General features: G+C 35.4%; 1 protein-coding gene across 1 annotated transcript in view; it reads right to left on the bottom strand.

Moving 5' to 3' along the window:
- ca10a (carbonic anhydrase 10 (inactive)a) overlaps positions 1 to 15,758 on the bottom strand; it is a 244,855-nt gene that overhangs the window by 40,472 nt on the left and 188,625 nt on the right. The window contains exon 5 of the mRNA XM_088927261.1: positions 6,976 to 7,161. Within this exon, the coding sequence (XP_088783387.1) occupies positions 6,976 to 7,161 (186 nt within the window). The remainder of the gene's footprint in view (positions 1 to 6,975; positions 7,162 to 15,758) is intronic.

Below are 15,758 nucleotides of genomic sequence, written 5' to 3'. Positions count from 1 at the left end.
GCTTTCAAGTTTGCAGTTGAGCACTAGAAATGCCAAAGAAGAAAGGCTGGCATAAAACATCAGTCATGAGTTTCGATATGAAATACACATTAAAAGTAGAAAGGGAATCCCAGATAAAGGTATTGTCTGAATGGAGAGTTACACTGAAACTAAATTAGGAATATGAAAAAATAGCAAAAGTAATTTTGTACTGTCTGGAAGAGACCTAGAACTGCATGGAAAGTTACTCCTGAGTATGTCCCAGACAGGAGTTCACGGTGCAGTATATGACAAAACAGAATGGAAAGCTCTTTGTTGTGCAATGTTTGTACGTGCTTAGGTTACTCAGTGAATTGTCATTTTGCCGATAATCCATTTTCCTTCATTTTGTTATGTAATACTGTGCTAATGCTGCAATTTTGGAAGGTATAACTAATTTACCAGAAATGTTTTTTTGGAAGGATTATGAAGATATAAGTTAAATCGGTCTGGCAGCAATTAATTAAAAATCATTTACATATGGCATTCATTTCAAACATGATTTAAGTATGCTAGATTTTATATTGTATATTTATATACAGTAGTTATATACTGTATCTTGTACTTCTTTGTAGGTTAGTTATTTTAAAATAAAACTTTCCCAGTGAAGCCCGAAGGGCTCTCAAACACCACCTTCAAGACTCTCTAAATGAGCAAAGAGAGGGATGTTGCCTTTGGTACAGCTGTTTACAGGTTTTTCTTCCTTTGTTTTAGAAAGGTTTACCTGGTTTAAGCATTTCTGTTTCCCTCTCTTTTGGCAGCAAAGTGCTTTGCTTAGTTTTGTGTAGTTTCACTTGTTTTCTGTGAAGACTCCATTGACAAAGAAATATTATGTGAAATAGGCTTATCAGACAGCAAGATCCTTATTTAAAACTGAAGGTGCCAAAGCCTTCCACAGCCAGGTAATCAGTGAGATCTGTAGTTAACTATTGAGTTAATAAGCTAGCCCTTCACACACACATACCTGGATTTCTCTAGATAAATACCTGTATACTGGGCAAGAATATTTGCTTGTCATTTCAGTACTTGCAATATAAATATATACTTGCAATCTGTCCGAATTTTGGTCATGCATGATTTTATACAACAAGAGTAGTAAGAGGAGAACAGGATCGGCCTTGAAGTTGTTTATTGCACGCTATGCAAGAAGCAGTAGACATTTTTGTATATTTCATCAAGTAAATTGATGCCTTAAAATCCGCTCTCAACACATTGCTTCCCTATAGGCTGCCATCTATTTTGGCACGTCCCTCAACACCTCTAGTAACACTGATCTATTTCCCAGCTGTGTCAACAAGGCTTTTATTTTGAAAAACCATGCTTTTAGTGTGAAAAGGTTGACATTTCCCTGTGTCAGCATGCGAGACTAAGGTTTCTGATCAAAACATCTCATCAAAAACATAACAGAGGTTACATACAGTACAGTATACTGTAAGAGGTGGCCATTCTAAGTTCTTTCCTTGCTAGTAGCTAATAGATCTCATCCAGATATTTCTGTCACGGATGTCGGAAGGGACGAACCGTGGAGAGGCAGGAGAGCGGAAAAAGACCCATATGCGTAGCGGCAGAACGGGGGATTAGCCCGGGCTCAGCAGTTCAGGAGTCATATAGAAACCAACGCCCTCAGGCAGTGGACGTGGGGTGACCTGAATGCTAGGCGGTTCTCAGGACATCCGAACATCAATGCTGAGCGAAGGAGAATCAGTGACCTGGAAATATATAGCCCCAGGGAGAGAGACACCGGAAGGACAGCAAAGCACATGAAACTAAGGACAGGACAGAGTAGGAGCGCCCTCTGGCTGCAGAGGGCATGACAATTTCCTGAAAGAAGCCAGGGTAACAGCTTGAACTTCGAGCAACATAACTGGGTAGCTTGTTCCATCTTCTCACAACCATTGTATGAAATGTGTCTCCTAGTCTATATTCTAAATAGATTTTCCCATAGTATTAATTATGTTCTCTGATTCATGATTCAGTGCTTTTTTGGAAGCAGATTACTGGGTTGACTTTGTCAATGTCTTTGAGGAATTTTGAGCACTTTTACCAGAACACACCTGACAGAACATACATTAAAGTGTTGGAATATACTGTACGTGCTCATGTTTCTCTGCATTGATTCCAGAGCAACAATATCTTTTTTGTAACATGGTGACCAAATTACAGCACAATATGTTAAATAAGGTCCTACTAGTTTCTTTATAATTCTAAAATAACATTATTTGATCTAAATTCTACACATTTAATAAATCCCCTTTGCACCCAGGCTTGAATTGGTCAAAATGCTTTGTGTTTATGAATATTATTTGCAGCTTCAGTGTTCATCAATCCTCCTAATTTGGTATAACATGCAAACTTGAATAGTTTATTAACTATGCCAGAATCTAGATCACTGATAGATATTGTGGACCCCAGTGGACCCCAGTGTTGCTCTTGAGTACCTGTGCTACAATTTGGGCATTCAACTCCTTAATTGTCTACATTGACAAAACTCAAATTCAGAACAATTCTACTGGATGTTTTGTGCCTCATGTTGCAGAATTGGGACAACTCTAAATACAAAGTTTCAGATTCCCTGCACTAAGCCAGTTTGTTCAGACTTCAATTACTTTTGGTTGTTGTGGTTCTACAAAGCTCATGGTTGACAGCCATGACTTGCATGTGTGCTTTAGAAATTAAGACATGCAGTTCTATTAAAAAGTACTGAAATGATTAATGGGTTTTGGTGTAGTATCAGTAGTAAAGGAGCTGCCGTTAAACAAACACTGTATAAGAATCCTCTTGATAACTTTTCACCATCCCTGACAAGACATCAGTGGTTGCACCTGTGCTGAAAGAACATGGTGTACTATGCCAGATGTCTGGCAAATCTAATCGACAGCTTCAGAAGAAGTGTCCAAGCAAGTAAACACATTTGCTCCAATCACATTTAAAATGAAAAAGATAAACATCAACATAGATAAATTGTGTCAAACTCTCTACTATGCATCTGTTCTCTGCCCCAATACTTCTTCATATTATAAGTAAAATAATTTCATCACAGTCACACATCTGAATTCTTTATAGATTAAGGACAACGTACACAGTACTCTATTAACATTATCAGAACAAAATGTGATACTGAGCAAATCAGGTTTCTTTTATCACTTGGCTATGCTGTTATTTTATCTCTTTAGCAAAGTTTCCAGACTGGTTAAGACTGAGTTTACCTTGCCCTTCCAAGAAAGGCAATTTGTTATTTGGAAGACTTCAAGTTCAAATAGATTAATGAAGATTGCTTGCTGAATACTAAAAAAAAATATACATGCACTAAAGGACAGGTTAACCACCTACACAACTCTTTTTCATATAAATAATAGTCCTATAAACACAAAGAGCTATGCTTGAGGTCACAAGCCTGGATACTGTCTGATGATATTGATACTCTCTTTTATTAAAATATCAGCCTACCTCATAAAGCAAAATAAATTATTATCATGAATTATAATTAATTTGCCTGTCAAGTGTACAATTATTTTGTTGCCATGCAAATTGCTGTTGTTCTTAATACCCCTGAAGAAAATGCCAAGTATTAATTGATTCATAACCATATTAAATGATAGAGGCTGCAGATGTTAATGCAATTTCTTCTTTACACATAAAGTGTTACACTGCTGTGGGATATTCATATTACCCATTACTTCCTAAATTACATTGAAACATGTGTTCAGTTTTTTACAAACTCACTTTTTCCCCCTAGGTATATTATTAATATTTATTCTGTTAATACTTTAATAACTAAAGTAAAGTGGAACTTCTGTTAAGAAATTTATAACTAATGTACAGCAGGAATTTAAGTAATGTTTAAAACCTTCAACCTTTTAGAACATAATGTAATATTCTACTACTTACAGTATAGTGACAATAGAGTGCTGCATCCAAATGTATTCATATCCTCAATAAATTTTAACTTAAAGTTGATTAGGCAAACAAAATGCAGATGCACATCAAGACTTTTCAATATTTATAAATTCAAATGTGATGTATTAAAAGGAGTACAGAACATATCTACATAACTGTAAATAAAATATATACTTTTCTGAATACCAAAATGTTCACAGTAAGGCATACATTGCAAATGTGTTGAAAATAAATTATGTAAATGTAATTTTTGAATGATTTGCAATCGTCTTTTAGTTTCACAAACCCTTGGTAAATTTCTACAATTTTCTATTAGAAGTCACCTAACTGCCACCGAGTATTAAGAGACAAAAGTAAATAACTCAGTAACACAGAACTTTTTCTGAAGATCTGAAGGCAAAGGATTAGCAACCTCAACAACTCTAGTTACATCTTTTAAAAAAAACATGGGAGATGACAGTACACAAATAAGGTCAGGACAAGTGGGATGTTCTCTACTCCACCACAAAGAGGGTACAGTACATGACTATTTTACCCAAATGTGTGGTCAGAAAAGTAGTTTATCTGAATAACTCAAACCAAAGGACAATGATTAGGAATCATCGGGATACAATACCTTTTAAAGACCTCCAATCATTCAAGGTTACCTCATGAATCTGGAGAGTGTAGTAGAGTTGAAAGGGAACACACAGAAAACTCTCCACCAACATTTACTGAATAATTACTAATTAAGTGTCAAGTCAAATGGGAACACATGCTATTGGTGGAGAGTCTCGCAAGGAGTATGTTCAGCACAGAGAGGTGAGGCTAATGTTGAAAAAGAATACCAACTCTTGTGAAGAATACAAATGGATTTATACTGCTTGAAGATAATTTTGTATCCCCTGGTCTTGTTGTACTAGCTAGGACTGAGGAACAAACAGATCAGAGAGTTCACCAGGGTATTTTAAACAAAAAATGGTGCCTTTTATCAAAAATTTGGCTGCAAAGGATGTTAGATTGGACTACAATACAATGATTGCATCAAAATCAATGGCCAAAATTTTAAATAACATAACAATCTATTTTCTTGACTGGTTATCACATTTTCAGAAGGATGGAAAGAAAGAAGCTTATAAGCACATATCACACAAGCTAGTGGAGTTGGAGAGGATCTGCTTGGAGGAGTGGTCAAATATCCCTCATGATGTCAAGTACCTATTGAAAGGGTACATGAAGCATCTCCTCAAGGATATAAAAGTGAAAGGACGGTCCATAAAATTTGGAAAATGAAAATGAATAAAATTAACATCATAAATTGGAGATTTAGAAATACACATTATGCATGTTTAAAAGGTGAAATTCATGCAAGTCTTTGGTTTTAATATTCAGGCAGAAGGTGACAGAGGCCATGTACAATAATACAAACACACCAGGGAATAAAGAATGTGCTGTACATACATCACGGAAAATGTGAAAACAAAATTAAGAGCTTGTTAGAGCTGACATAGTTGTAAGGACCCCTAGACAGGGACATGTGTAGATACCTTTGAGAGGCATCCAATCAGCATTGGACTGTAAACGTTTGACAGTGATACACACATACAATGTGCCCGAAGACTATGAAAAAGAGAAAATTTAAGTACACTGATTTGAGGGTAATATAGTTAATATTCTGTACAACTGGGTCAAAATGGTAACAGCTGGAACTCATGAACATGTTCTGTCCACAACCTTTAAAGGAACACCATAGCTTAACTAATCACTTTATCGAAACAACACAAGGATGCAGTCATCTGAAGAATTTGTGCTGACAAAGTAAGGCAGAAACAAAATCATTCATGCTGCAATTTACTGTGGTAAAGTCAAATCAAGAAAAATGGGATGGTGAACAAAAGAACAAAGTGATTGGAAAGTGATTAGACCGCAGTGAAAGGGAACTATGCACAAAATCTAAACATTGACAGCTTTCTCTGGTATTTGTGTTTCTAAGATTCAGTTTGTTTGCATATTTTTGATACTGTACCTAGAAGGTATAGACAGAATAGATTTCTAAACTACTATGGAGCAAACTTGTTCATTTTGCCTCTCACACAGCTCTTGTCCACAACCTTTAATTAACTTTGAAAGAACACCAAAGCTTGTTAAACTAATAATGTTATTGACACGATATGTCAGACATGAAGCTACAGGCAGCTAAGGGATTTGATTACATTTAGAGTCATTACAGGACTTTTTTGCTTTTCTTTCCTTTTAGCAAACGTATTTGGCACTGAAACTACTCTCACAATTTGGGGTACTAAGCTACTATACCGTTGTGATTTCACAGCATTAACACCTAATGGTCATGTCATTTCATAATCACCTGAGGCTCATTTTGACCTGGTGTAGAAAATGGAAGACATGGACTTGAACCAGCACAGAAGCTAAAAATTGCTATCAAAAAACACACTGCAGCAGCTAAAATGTTATATTTGAAAGAGAATATATCTTTCGGCTGCTGGATCTTCTAATCTTTTATTCTAATCTTTTATTGGTACTGTATCTAACTGTATTAAATATACTTAAGAAAACACCATATTTTCTAATGCCACTCTGTTGTTTTACAAAGATACAGAAGTATAAGGAATGTTACATTTGCTGTTTTTGAATCAAATCCCAAGCATACACTGTTGAAAAACACAGTATTTTGTCATCCCATTTCAGTATTAGTAAACAAAATAATAACTCATGCCTGGTGAATTTAGAGCAAAAGATCGATATGCTTTTAAACCACAGAGTATGCCCTTCATAGTCTCTGAGCTCTGGTCTTTTTCAATTGAAAGACCTCTGCTGTATAAGGTACTGTATATCTTCCCCAACTATTCATATCAACTCATTTTTATTTTGTGAAAAAAAAACTTTAATGCAATCAATAACGCTGTAATAGCACTTTCCTTTTGCGTTTTCATGCAACCTCTGGGATGTCTGAAAAACGAAACCGTCAGTGCTAATAGATCTGCAAATAAAGGTTAATGCATCTTTAATGTTTCCTCTAATGTCTTGTAATGTATCACTCCCACTCCATATCAAGTAGCTTACCTCCCCAGAGAAAGCCTGTCCATTGAGTAGATGTTCTGAGCCTTGACCGTCTTCACTGCCAAAGTGTAACCGGATCTCTTCCAACCGGTGGCTGTACGTCATGGGTCCTCCTGAGATGTTTACCAAATGCTCCTTATCCAGACGAAGGGAGACATGCCGGCCTGTGTTGTACATAGTTCCGCCAAACTGGAAAGCAAAGTAAACAAGCCATCAGCACAACTTTCAAACTCTTGCTGTAACAGTAACTTAAGGATGTTGGCCGTGGTCAGGATGGAACTCCAAAACACCATTCAATTAAAAATGATTGCACATTATTATTCCACATTGTTGGTTTATTTCTGAGATACACACAAAGCCATGGAGAAAAGAGCTTTGTCTTATTAGTATTTTTCAATAACATTTCAGAATAGAAGACACCAGTTCGGCATGTATTACTGATGCATTTTGTTGAGTGAATGTAAATACTGTACATTATTCATGCCTTATTAATGGTACCTGAAAGATACATATTAGTATATATGTTAATATGTACTTGGCCAGCCTTTATATGCAGGAGCTGTCTATCATATGTCAAGTCATACTACAGTATATCATTCATACATTACACATATTCTGCACTTGTCCCCTATTCTAAAATGCTGTCATGATTTAGAAAATACAATCAATTTATTTTCTTCAAAGTAATTTCTTCATGATTTGTTTGGTTCTCAAAACTGGCAGATTAACCTAATATGGTGGATGCCCATAACTAAATTCATGCAGGCACCAACAGGAAGTACATTTTTTCAGGCTCACCTTTCGAATTCAATTTTTGGCTGATAATTGAATAAAAAGGAAAAGAAAATGAGAACTATTTTACTGGAATGATTTTATAGCTCAGTAATCCTTTTTCTTCAGACATTTACTATGTCAGTGTGGAGTTGGAATATAGCCAAATGAAGATGAGGTGTTTCATTGCTATAAGTGAAAGTGTCTTATCTTGTCAATATCCTGTTCAGTTCAGCTATTAAGCAATTCACTGAGTGAAATGAAACTTAATAATTAAATAAAATACATTTTCACAGACAAAACATTTCTAAATTGTCATTACCAGACCATGAGATAATGGAACAGATCAGGTAAGCATAACTTTGGAACACAGCTTTAAAGTTGCAGACTCAGGGAAATTGGCACAAAATTGATTGAAACATAAGCAATGAAGGTAAGCGCAATGATAAAAGTACGCTTCATCAGATTTTCTTTTTTACTGGGTTAGTTTCAAAGTAAACTATTGCTATTCAGTACATACTTCTAAGAAGGAAGCAACATCTCTCATCTTTTTTTTGCCTCACTGCTCATGCTTTTAAAATCATATTCCCCCTCCCTCTCTTCCAAATTTCCCTGGAAATAACATTGCCCACACATCGTAAATATTTCATATAGCATCTGACTCAATGATCTGAAAGAAAAGAGATCTAGAACTAAAAGCGAACAATGTAAGGCCTGGCAAAGAATACACAGCACTAATAAGATGATCAGTGAATGAAGTCACAGAAACGCTCTTAAAGAATCTTAAAACTACCCTGACACAGAAGCAGTAATTTGACTTGGACATTACTAATGTCATTTTGTTATTATTTACTTTAAGTCATCTATGCCCCAATTTTAATCTACTGTATAAATCGAATGGTTCCCTGTGTATCTTTTGTGTCTAGATATTAAAATGCAATTTGGAAGTAATTCCTAACACAATAATTTATACAAGTCTGTGTATTTATGGTGATACTATTTATTTTTCTAGTACTGTTTTATTGTAACATAACAGAATATTACTGATTCATCAATGGCTGTATGTGGGTTTGCTTTTTCTAGAACCCAACTTTCGATAATTAAACATTAATATAGACATAGTTCTTTGTTTTGTACTCTATTTTTAAAAGTACTATGTAAATTTTACAGAGCGATAAAGAAATAAAGTATTGATGTTTAACATAAACAAGCCTTAGAAACCAACCAATTTTACACCACATCTTAATATAAGCGAGTAGTGTCTCTTTTTATTTAAGTGCATAATTTATATTAATGCATGCCAACTCATAGGGATGAATGCTTTTCTGCACTTTAATTTCTTAAGTTAACAATTTTATGTATAACATCCTGCATTCCTTTGGCAAAAAATTATAATTATCTGTGAGGCTCTGTCATGTTTACTGCTATCAAATCTCAGAAAAGCGCTAACTTTTCTCTACTGATTTTCTTTTGAGTGACTTGTTGATTTTATAATTGTATTTTTATAGAAAATGCATAGAAATATAATGAAAGCAGGCTATACAGTATTCTGCCTTCTACTGTATCTATTGTGTAGTATACAGTACGTATACCTTGTTCAAATAATAATAATAATGCTTTACATTCATTCCAAAGGATCACAAAGTACTTTAAACATAGACAGGGGCCCAGTCATCCACCTGTGAAGTACAGAGCCCACCCAAGTGATGTGCAACAGTCATTAAGGACCAGCAGACCCATTTCACAGCAGATGAGACAGAGAAGTGAGAAACTGTGTCATCAATCAAATGAATGGGAAACAGGAATGTCAGATTGTAGAAATTCAGAGTGGACATTGGACAAGACAATGGGATACCGACCCCTACCATTTTAAAAAAATGCCACGAGATCTTTCATGACCAAGTTGCCAGCAGCTATATCACCCTGCAACTCACAACTGGCAACCCACTGAAGCTAAGCTGGTCAGTACCTGGATGGGAAAGCCCCTGGGAAAAGCTAAAGCTGCTGCTGTAAGAGGTTTTAGTAAAGATCAGTAGGGAGTCATCCTGGGGTCTATGTGGGTCCTAATGCCTAAGTGATGGGTACACTATACAGCAAAAAAGGATGCTGTCCTTTGGATGAGACATAAAACTGAGGTCCTAACTCTCCAAGGTCATTAAAAGTCTCAGGGCATTTCTCTAAAAGAGTCGGGGTGTACACCAGTGTCCTGGTCTAATTTTCCCCCGGCCTTTACCACCACTGGCCTCCTAATCATCCCCATTTATTGTATGGTTTCATTACTCTGTTTTCTTCCATACTGATAGCTTTTGTGTTGTGAGCATACTGGTGAACTTTGGTTGCTGTAGCATCATCCAGGTGAGGCTACACATTGGTGGTGGTGGAGGGGAGTCCCCATTACCTGTAAAGTGCTTTGAGAGGAGTCTCTAGAAAAGAGCTATATAAGTGTAAGGATTATTATTATTATTACTAGTAGATAGGACATTGGTTAAATGTCTCTTCCAAAGCACATCATCTCATAAAGCACAGTTTCCAGTCACCAAAATAGGCCATTGGCTTAGACTACTAAAATCTGAGTGGGAAAAGCATTCTGGCATTGCAGAGGGCATCATACCATGAGTGAGAGTGTAAAGGAGAGGCTCTATGCATTCTGTGCAGCACAGACTCTCTTGCTTCCACACACTGCACCAGACAAAAGTTTCCTAGTAGAGCCAGAAAATTCTGTAATGCAGCACATGCTGTCAGAACACTGGCATGCCTGCAAGTACCTGAGCTGCATAGCAAACACACTTGTTATAGATGTCGAGCCTTGTCACAAACAGGTAATTAAAACAGCAGCGAACGTTTTACTGTACAAGGAAGAAAACAAATAGGAAATGAAATGCTATGGAAAGATGAAGAAAAAAAACACTATTCCCAACATACAATATTCAAAGCATTACACACCAGAGTGGAATTCACTACATTCTTCCTGAACATAATAGAGGAAAGTAAGAATGAAAGCATTAAGCCTCAAAAGAAAATGAATAAGTAAAAAGGGGGAATTTATTTTTTATTTTTTAATTCTAAAAATGCTTTTAAAAATAGACTAAGAAGCATCCTTTTGTAATATGTTTTGAAAGCTACTTGGTAATCAAAGCATAGTGCAAGGCATCTGTGAATAAAACAGGGACAAATGCTGTCTGCATAAGATGAGGATATTTCATACATCTCTGTTCCATGTTTAGTGGTTAGAGCACTCCATTTCTAAAATGCACCTTAATCCAAGATTACATCCCATTCCAATAGCAAACTCTATCTTCAAAACAACACAAGCTCTAAATAAATCCTGAAGTCTATAAACAGCTGGTGAATGCTGTGTCAGAGACTGACATGCAAAAAAAGGGCTGTGTGATAGATAAATTGAAGTTGCCTTCTGGGAAAATGAGGCAAGTCAAGAGAAACTACTGACACTTCAAGACTGCCATGGTACAATAAACATACATATGTTCATTGAAATCAAAGACGTACAGTATACTTCTGTGACATGGATGTCATTTTGTCATGTAAAACGTGGACAGAGAAAATACACCCTTGAAAAAAGACAGATGGCAATTGTGACATTTGAATTCTTATCACAACAACTGCAGTGACTAGAGTTTTGAGTTTTGGACCCATAACCGGATAGTTGGGGGTTCAAATCCCAGGTGGGACGTTGCTTTTTAGCAAGGTACATTACTTAAGATTGTTCTGCTATATAAATGGGTATACCTGTAAGCTTCTTTAATCAAATAAATAATTAATAATAATAATTATAAGACAGACTCTGAAACTCTCTGGGGATATACTAGAAAGAAAGGTAATTAGTAGTGCTGTAGTGATATTACAACAAACCAAGGAGAATCGCAATGCAATTACAGGCTACTAAGGCAGAATCAACACAGGAAAGGCACAAAGTGAACCCAGCTACTGAATTCCCAATGACTGTCTGAGGTGTATCAGAGATTAAAATAAGAACTCACATTAGTCATACTATAATCTTATTCAGCAATGCTAATTCTCACACAGGCTATAGCTTTGTAAAAACAAATTGCAAGGGTATGAATGTTTGAAAAGCTTTCTGTTTTACTTACTGTATTGATAAACTGTTCCCCGATTACTGGCAACTGTAAAAATAATCCTTCTTCCCTCCTTTGTTTAACTTAAAGAATTCTGTGTTTAACTTAAAATCCTTATTAATGAAACCATCACTTATAATAATTCATCCAGATATATACACTCATGCCAGAGCCAATTTTGCCAGAAACAACCTTCCAGAGTAAGTCTTTGGACTGTGCAGTACTGTACAGTACAATATACGGTTTAAAGTTTTAAATTTAAATTGTTGGCTGATTACTGGCTGCTGAAATTTGGATTAAGGCAAAATATAGATTCTCCCAATTCGGGTATAAACCTGAAAGAGACACATTGTGTTCACAATATGCTATAATAGTGAACTATTTTTAAAAATATATTCAGCCATGTAAGAAACAAACCGAAAGTAATTCTCAGATGGGGCTTTGAACCGCCTGGGTGCAGTGCGCTACATTACAATCCATTGCCCTATACCACTATAAGGACACTTATGGTCCATTTGTGATATTTTAGCTGCTTAGTTACACGATTCCATATTACTATTATCAAGTGGTATTAAATCAGTACAACTTGTATCTTTTTACAATAACAACAAGTGGTGTTCTTACTATGTATTCTTAGAAAATGATAAAATGTTATAACTTTTCATGAAGTACAGTACATAAGCTTTATAATGATAGAACAAGCACGTTAAAACCACAACTCACTGTAAGTTAAAGTAAAAACGTATGCAGTAAAAGTATTTATGCATAATTAAAATGTTTATGAAGAAAGTGGAGGGTTGTGTACTTTTGTCCAACTGAGCAAAATTGCTTTTTAATGTTTAACATGCTGTAATACACTTAAAATTATTATAAGTCTAAACAGTATACACCATAAATTCTGTAATTGGAAAAAAGATTATCTCTCAGCATTGACCGGGATTTGAAATTGCGCGTTTTCTGATGCTGCACATGAGACATTAAATTTCCCATGTCCACCTGGCGGTCTTGTAAGGTATTTCACCATATTTAGAAAAAAGCAGTATCATGTAGTACATGCAACGCAGTTTACCGCAGCATCCCTCACGCATTTTGAATGCCTGGATCTGTATATTTCTCAACTAGTACAGTGAGGGTGGGTCTGCTAAGGGTCAAAACATTGTTAAACAAAATACATCTTCTAAGAAACCGTTCCCAAAAATGTAGTCTTAAAAATCCCCAAATATCATCTGGCAAGAAAAACTTGATTTGAATCACATCTGATGTATGCAGGCTCAGATGAAGACTAAAGATGATGGGCAAGAAAATTTTAGTTTGGACGCAATATATTTAAAATGCTTTGCTATTTTTAAGGTAAGCATTTATTCAAGGTTATAGTAACATCTTTTAATGACAGCATTGTGACTATAACTGCATAATGCTTTCGGGATACTTTTTACAGGTTAAAAATCAATGGTCCTCTTATGTCTTTTTTCGTTTGTGACAATAAACCAATCCTACAATACATGCCACACTGAAACTCACAGCAATGTTCCATACTTTACATTATTTTTCTTTAATTTATTTTCTGAAAGTTGCTCTGAAGGAAATAACAACAAGGAATAAGAAAACAAAATATTCCTTTTAGTGTGACTCTGTATGCATTAACAGTGTCAAGGTTTACACAGCAAAAGGTGTTGCAATTATTAGTCAAAAAGCGTTGCAATTAAGCTAATCAGAGTCATGTGTGTATGAAATTTACCAAAACTCCAGATTGTTGAAGAAGTATTCAATCAGTGTGTGACCAACAGAGAGCTTCTGAAAAGGCTCTTCAATCACATAGTATGAGAGATTGAATTTGCACACCACAGAAAGGTTTAAATAATTTTGAGCTGAGGCAAATAATGTTTTATTGATTATAGAATTATTTTGTTGTCTTACACACATATTTTAAACATTACTGTTTTTTTCCTTTTTACCTCCTTGATACCCAGGTGTAGCTCTAATAACATGCAATATGCAATCCTGTGAGCATATTACAGTTGTAAGAAAGTGGTTATAATTCCAACATAGGCTTAACAACAGTATTGGATGATTTAGCTAATCTGAATGGTTTTAATACTACTGTTGACACCCTGCTGTTAGAATCCAATAAAAGTAAACTATGATAAAAGCATTTGAGTGAATGACATAATTTGTGTTTTTCCATTAGGAAAAGGCACAATAATATCAGTAATAAATATATTTGACAAAGTCAACAATTTTATTCAGACACTGCTGAACAATTAGCATTAAAAAAACCTTTGATGTTACAGGATATTAATCAATATTTCCTGATTGACATCCCTGTTATCACCCATGGAAATGCAGCATCTGCTGGTGTTACTATGTGGATGAGCAGCCCAGTCAAGAAGGAAGGCACTGTGAGCTACGTCATTAACAATCTGCTCTTCAGTCTGGAAGAAAATGAGTTCCATTGTATGTCAGGGGCAATGAGCCCCATGTCAGAATTGCCTGAAAACCCATGTTCAGTCCCTCACAGCCTTGAAAGTATGTAGGCAGAACTTCCTGTGGTATTAAAGAAGACACTAAGACTTAGGTCTTACCCCTTAGCAAAGCAATACAACATCTTATGTACTTATGCAAAAAGAGAAACATCCTGACACACAAATTTTGTGATCTTCTTCTCCTGAAAACTATAGATTTTTAAACACGTTTGTGCTGCGTAAATTGGCAGGAATTAAGGATGAGCAAGAATGAACTGAAATTACAGGTTTGGAACACAACTCTTTCCTTCTCTCATATCTTTCTACAAGGCAGTCCTCACAATTTAAAGTGCTACATCCATCCTAAACTCTTCCCATTCTGAACAAATCAGAAATCATTTCCTTGTTTTCCAGCCCTCATTGATATACAGTATAATCTCAGCTATACCCTTTCAGAAAATGGATCATCATACATTGTTAAACTTTTTTTTATAATTCTTCACTGCTAGAAAACATGCATGATCAGCAGTAGTACTGTGTAGAAAAGCTTAATTCTAAAATTGTAAAATGTTAAATAAATCCCATAGTTTAAGAAGAGAGGCTCTTACAATTAGGCAATGGAGAGCAAAGTCATACATCTTAAAATAAACAGGAATAATGCATTTTGAAAACTACAATTAAATGTGGATTAAGAAACAGAATTACTCACAAACCAAAGTATGAATATACTGGTTTTTTTTGAGTCATTTGTTAAATTGCGTGACAAAAGGCTTTGGATCCCTGTTTAAAAACAGCTTAATCTGTGACCTTCACTAAACATGTCTGTTAGGGAACATCCAACAAGGTTTCATTTGTTTAAAAATAAATCTGCTCAACAACTGGATCATCGTTGTACTTTAGTGAACCAGGGGCTTTATTTACTAAATTGATGTTTCTAGAATTTATCATCTTAGTAAAATACTAAATAATGCCCTAGACTAACATTCAACAGTGTTTTTGCTTTTGGATTTAGACTGCAAAAATTATTTCCTTTCTTTTTCTACAGTATGTTCTATCGTTGTGAATATCCTAAATAACTAATTCCCCAAAAAGTGGGTGTCTACGGAAAGCCGTGAAAGTAATGTTGTCTTCCCACATACTAATTAGCAATGGGACACATTTATATGTGTTGACATTCTGATAAATTTTAATAATCCAGAGCTAAATTAAATTACATTTCAGGACATTAATTCAGAGCTCGGCACTCTTAAAGTCAGAAGTCAGCATTTTCTGTATGTGTAATGGCTGCAGAATACATGATAGCATAAAGTGAAATATAAATATAATTAAAAAACAACACAAATGCACAGATACTTCATCTTTTAACAAGTCTTAAGACTGCAAATACGATAAGACATCCTCCGATTTCACAGACAGGCAAAATGTTTATTTAAACTTCCACTGTTCCTAACTCCACAGT

The sequence above is a fragment of the Atractosteus spatula genome, chromosome 11, assembly GCF_055471065.1.
Source record: "Atractosteus spatula isolate fAtrSpa1 chromosome 11, fAtrSpa1.hap1, whole genome shotgun sequence".
NCBI classification, from domain to species: domain Eukaryota; kingdom Metazoa; phylum Chordata; class Actinopteri; order Semionotiformes; family Lepisosteidae; genus Atractosteus; species Atractosteus spatula.
Note: the sequence above shows the minus strand (reverse complement) of the source record. Positions and strands in the feature narration are given on the sequence as shown.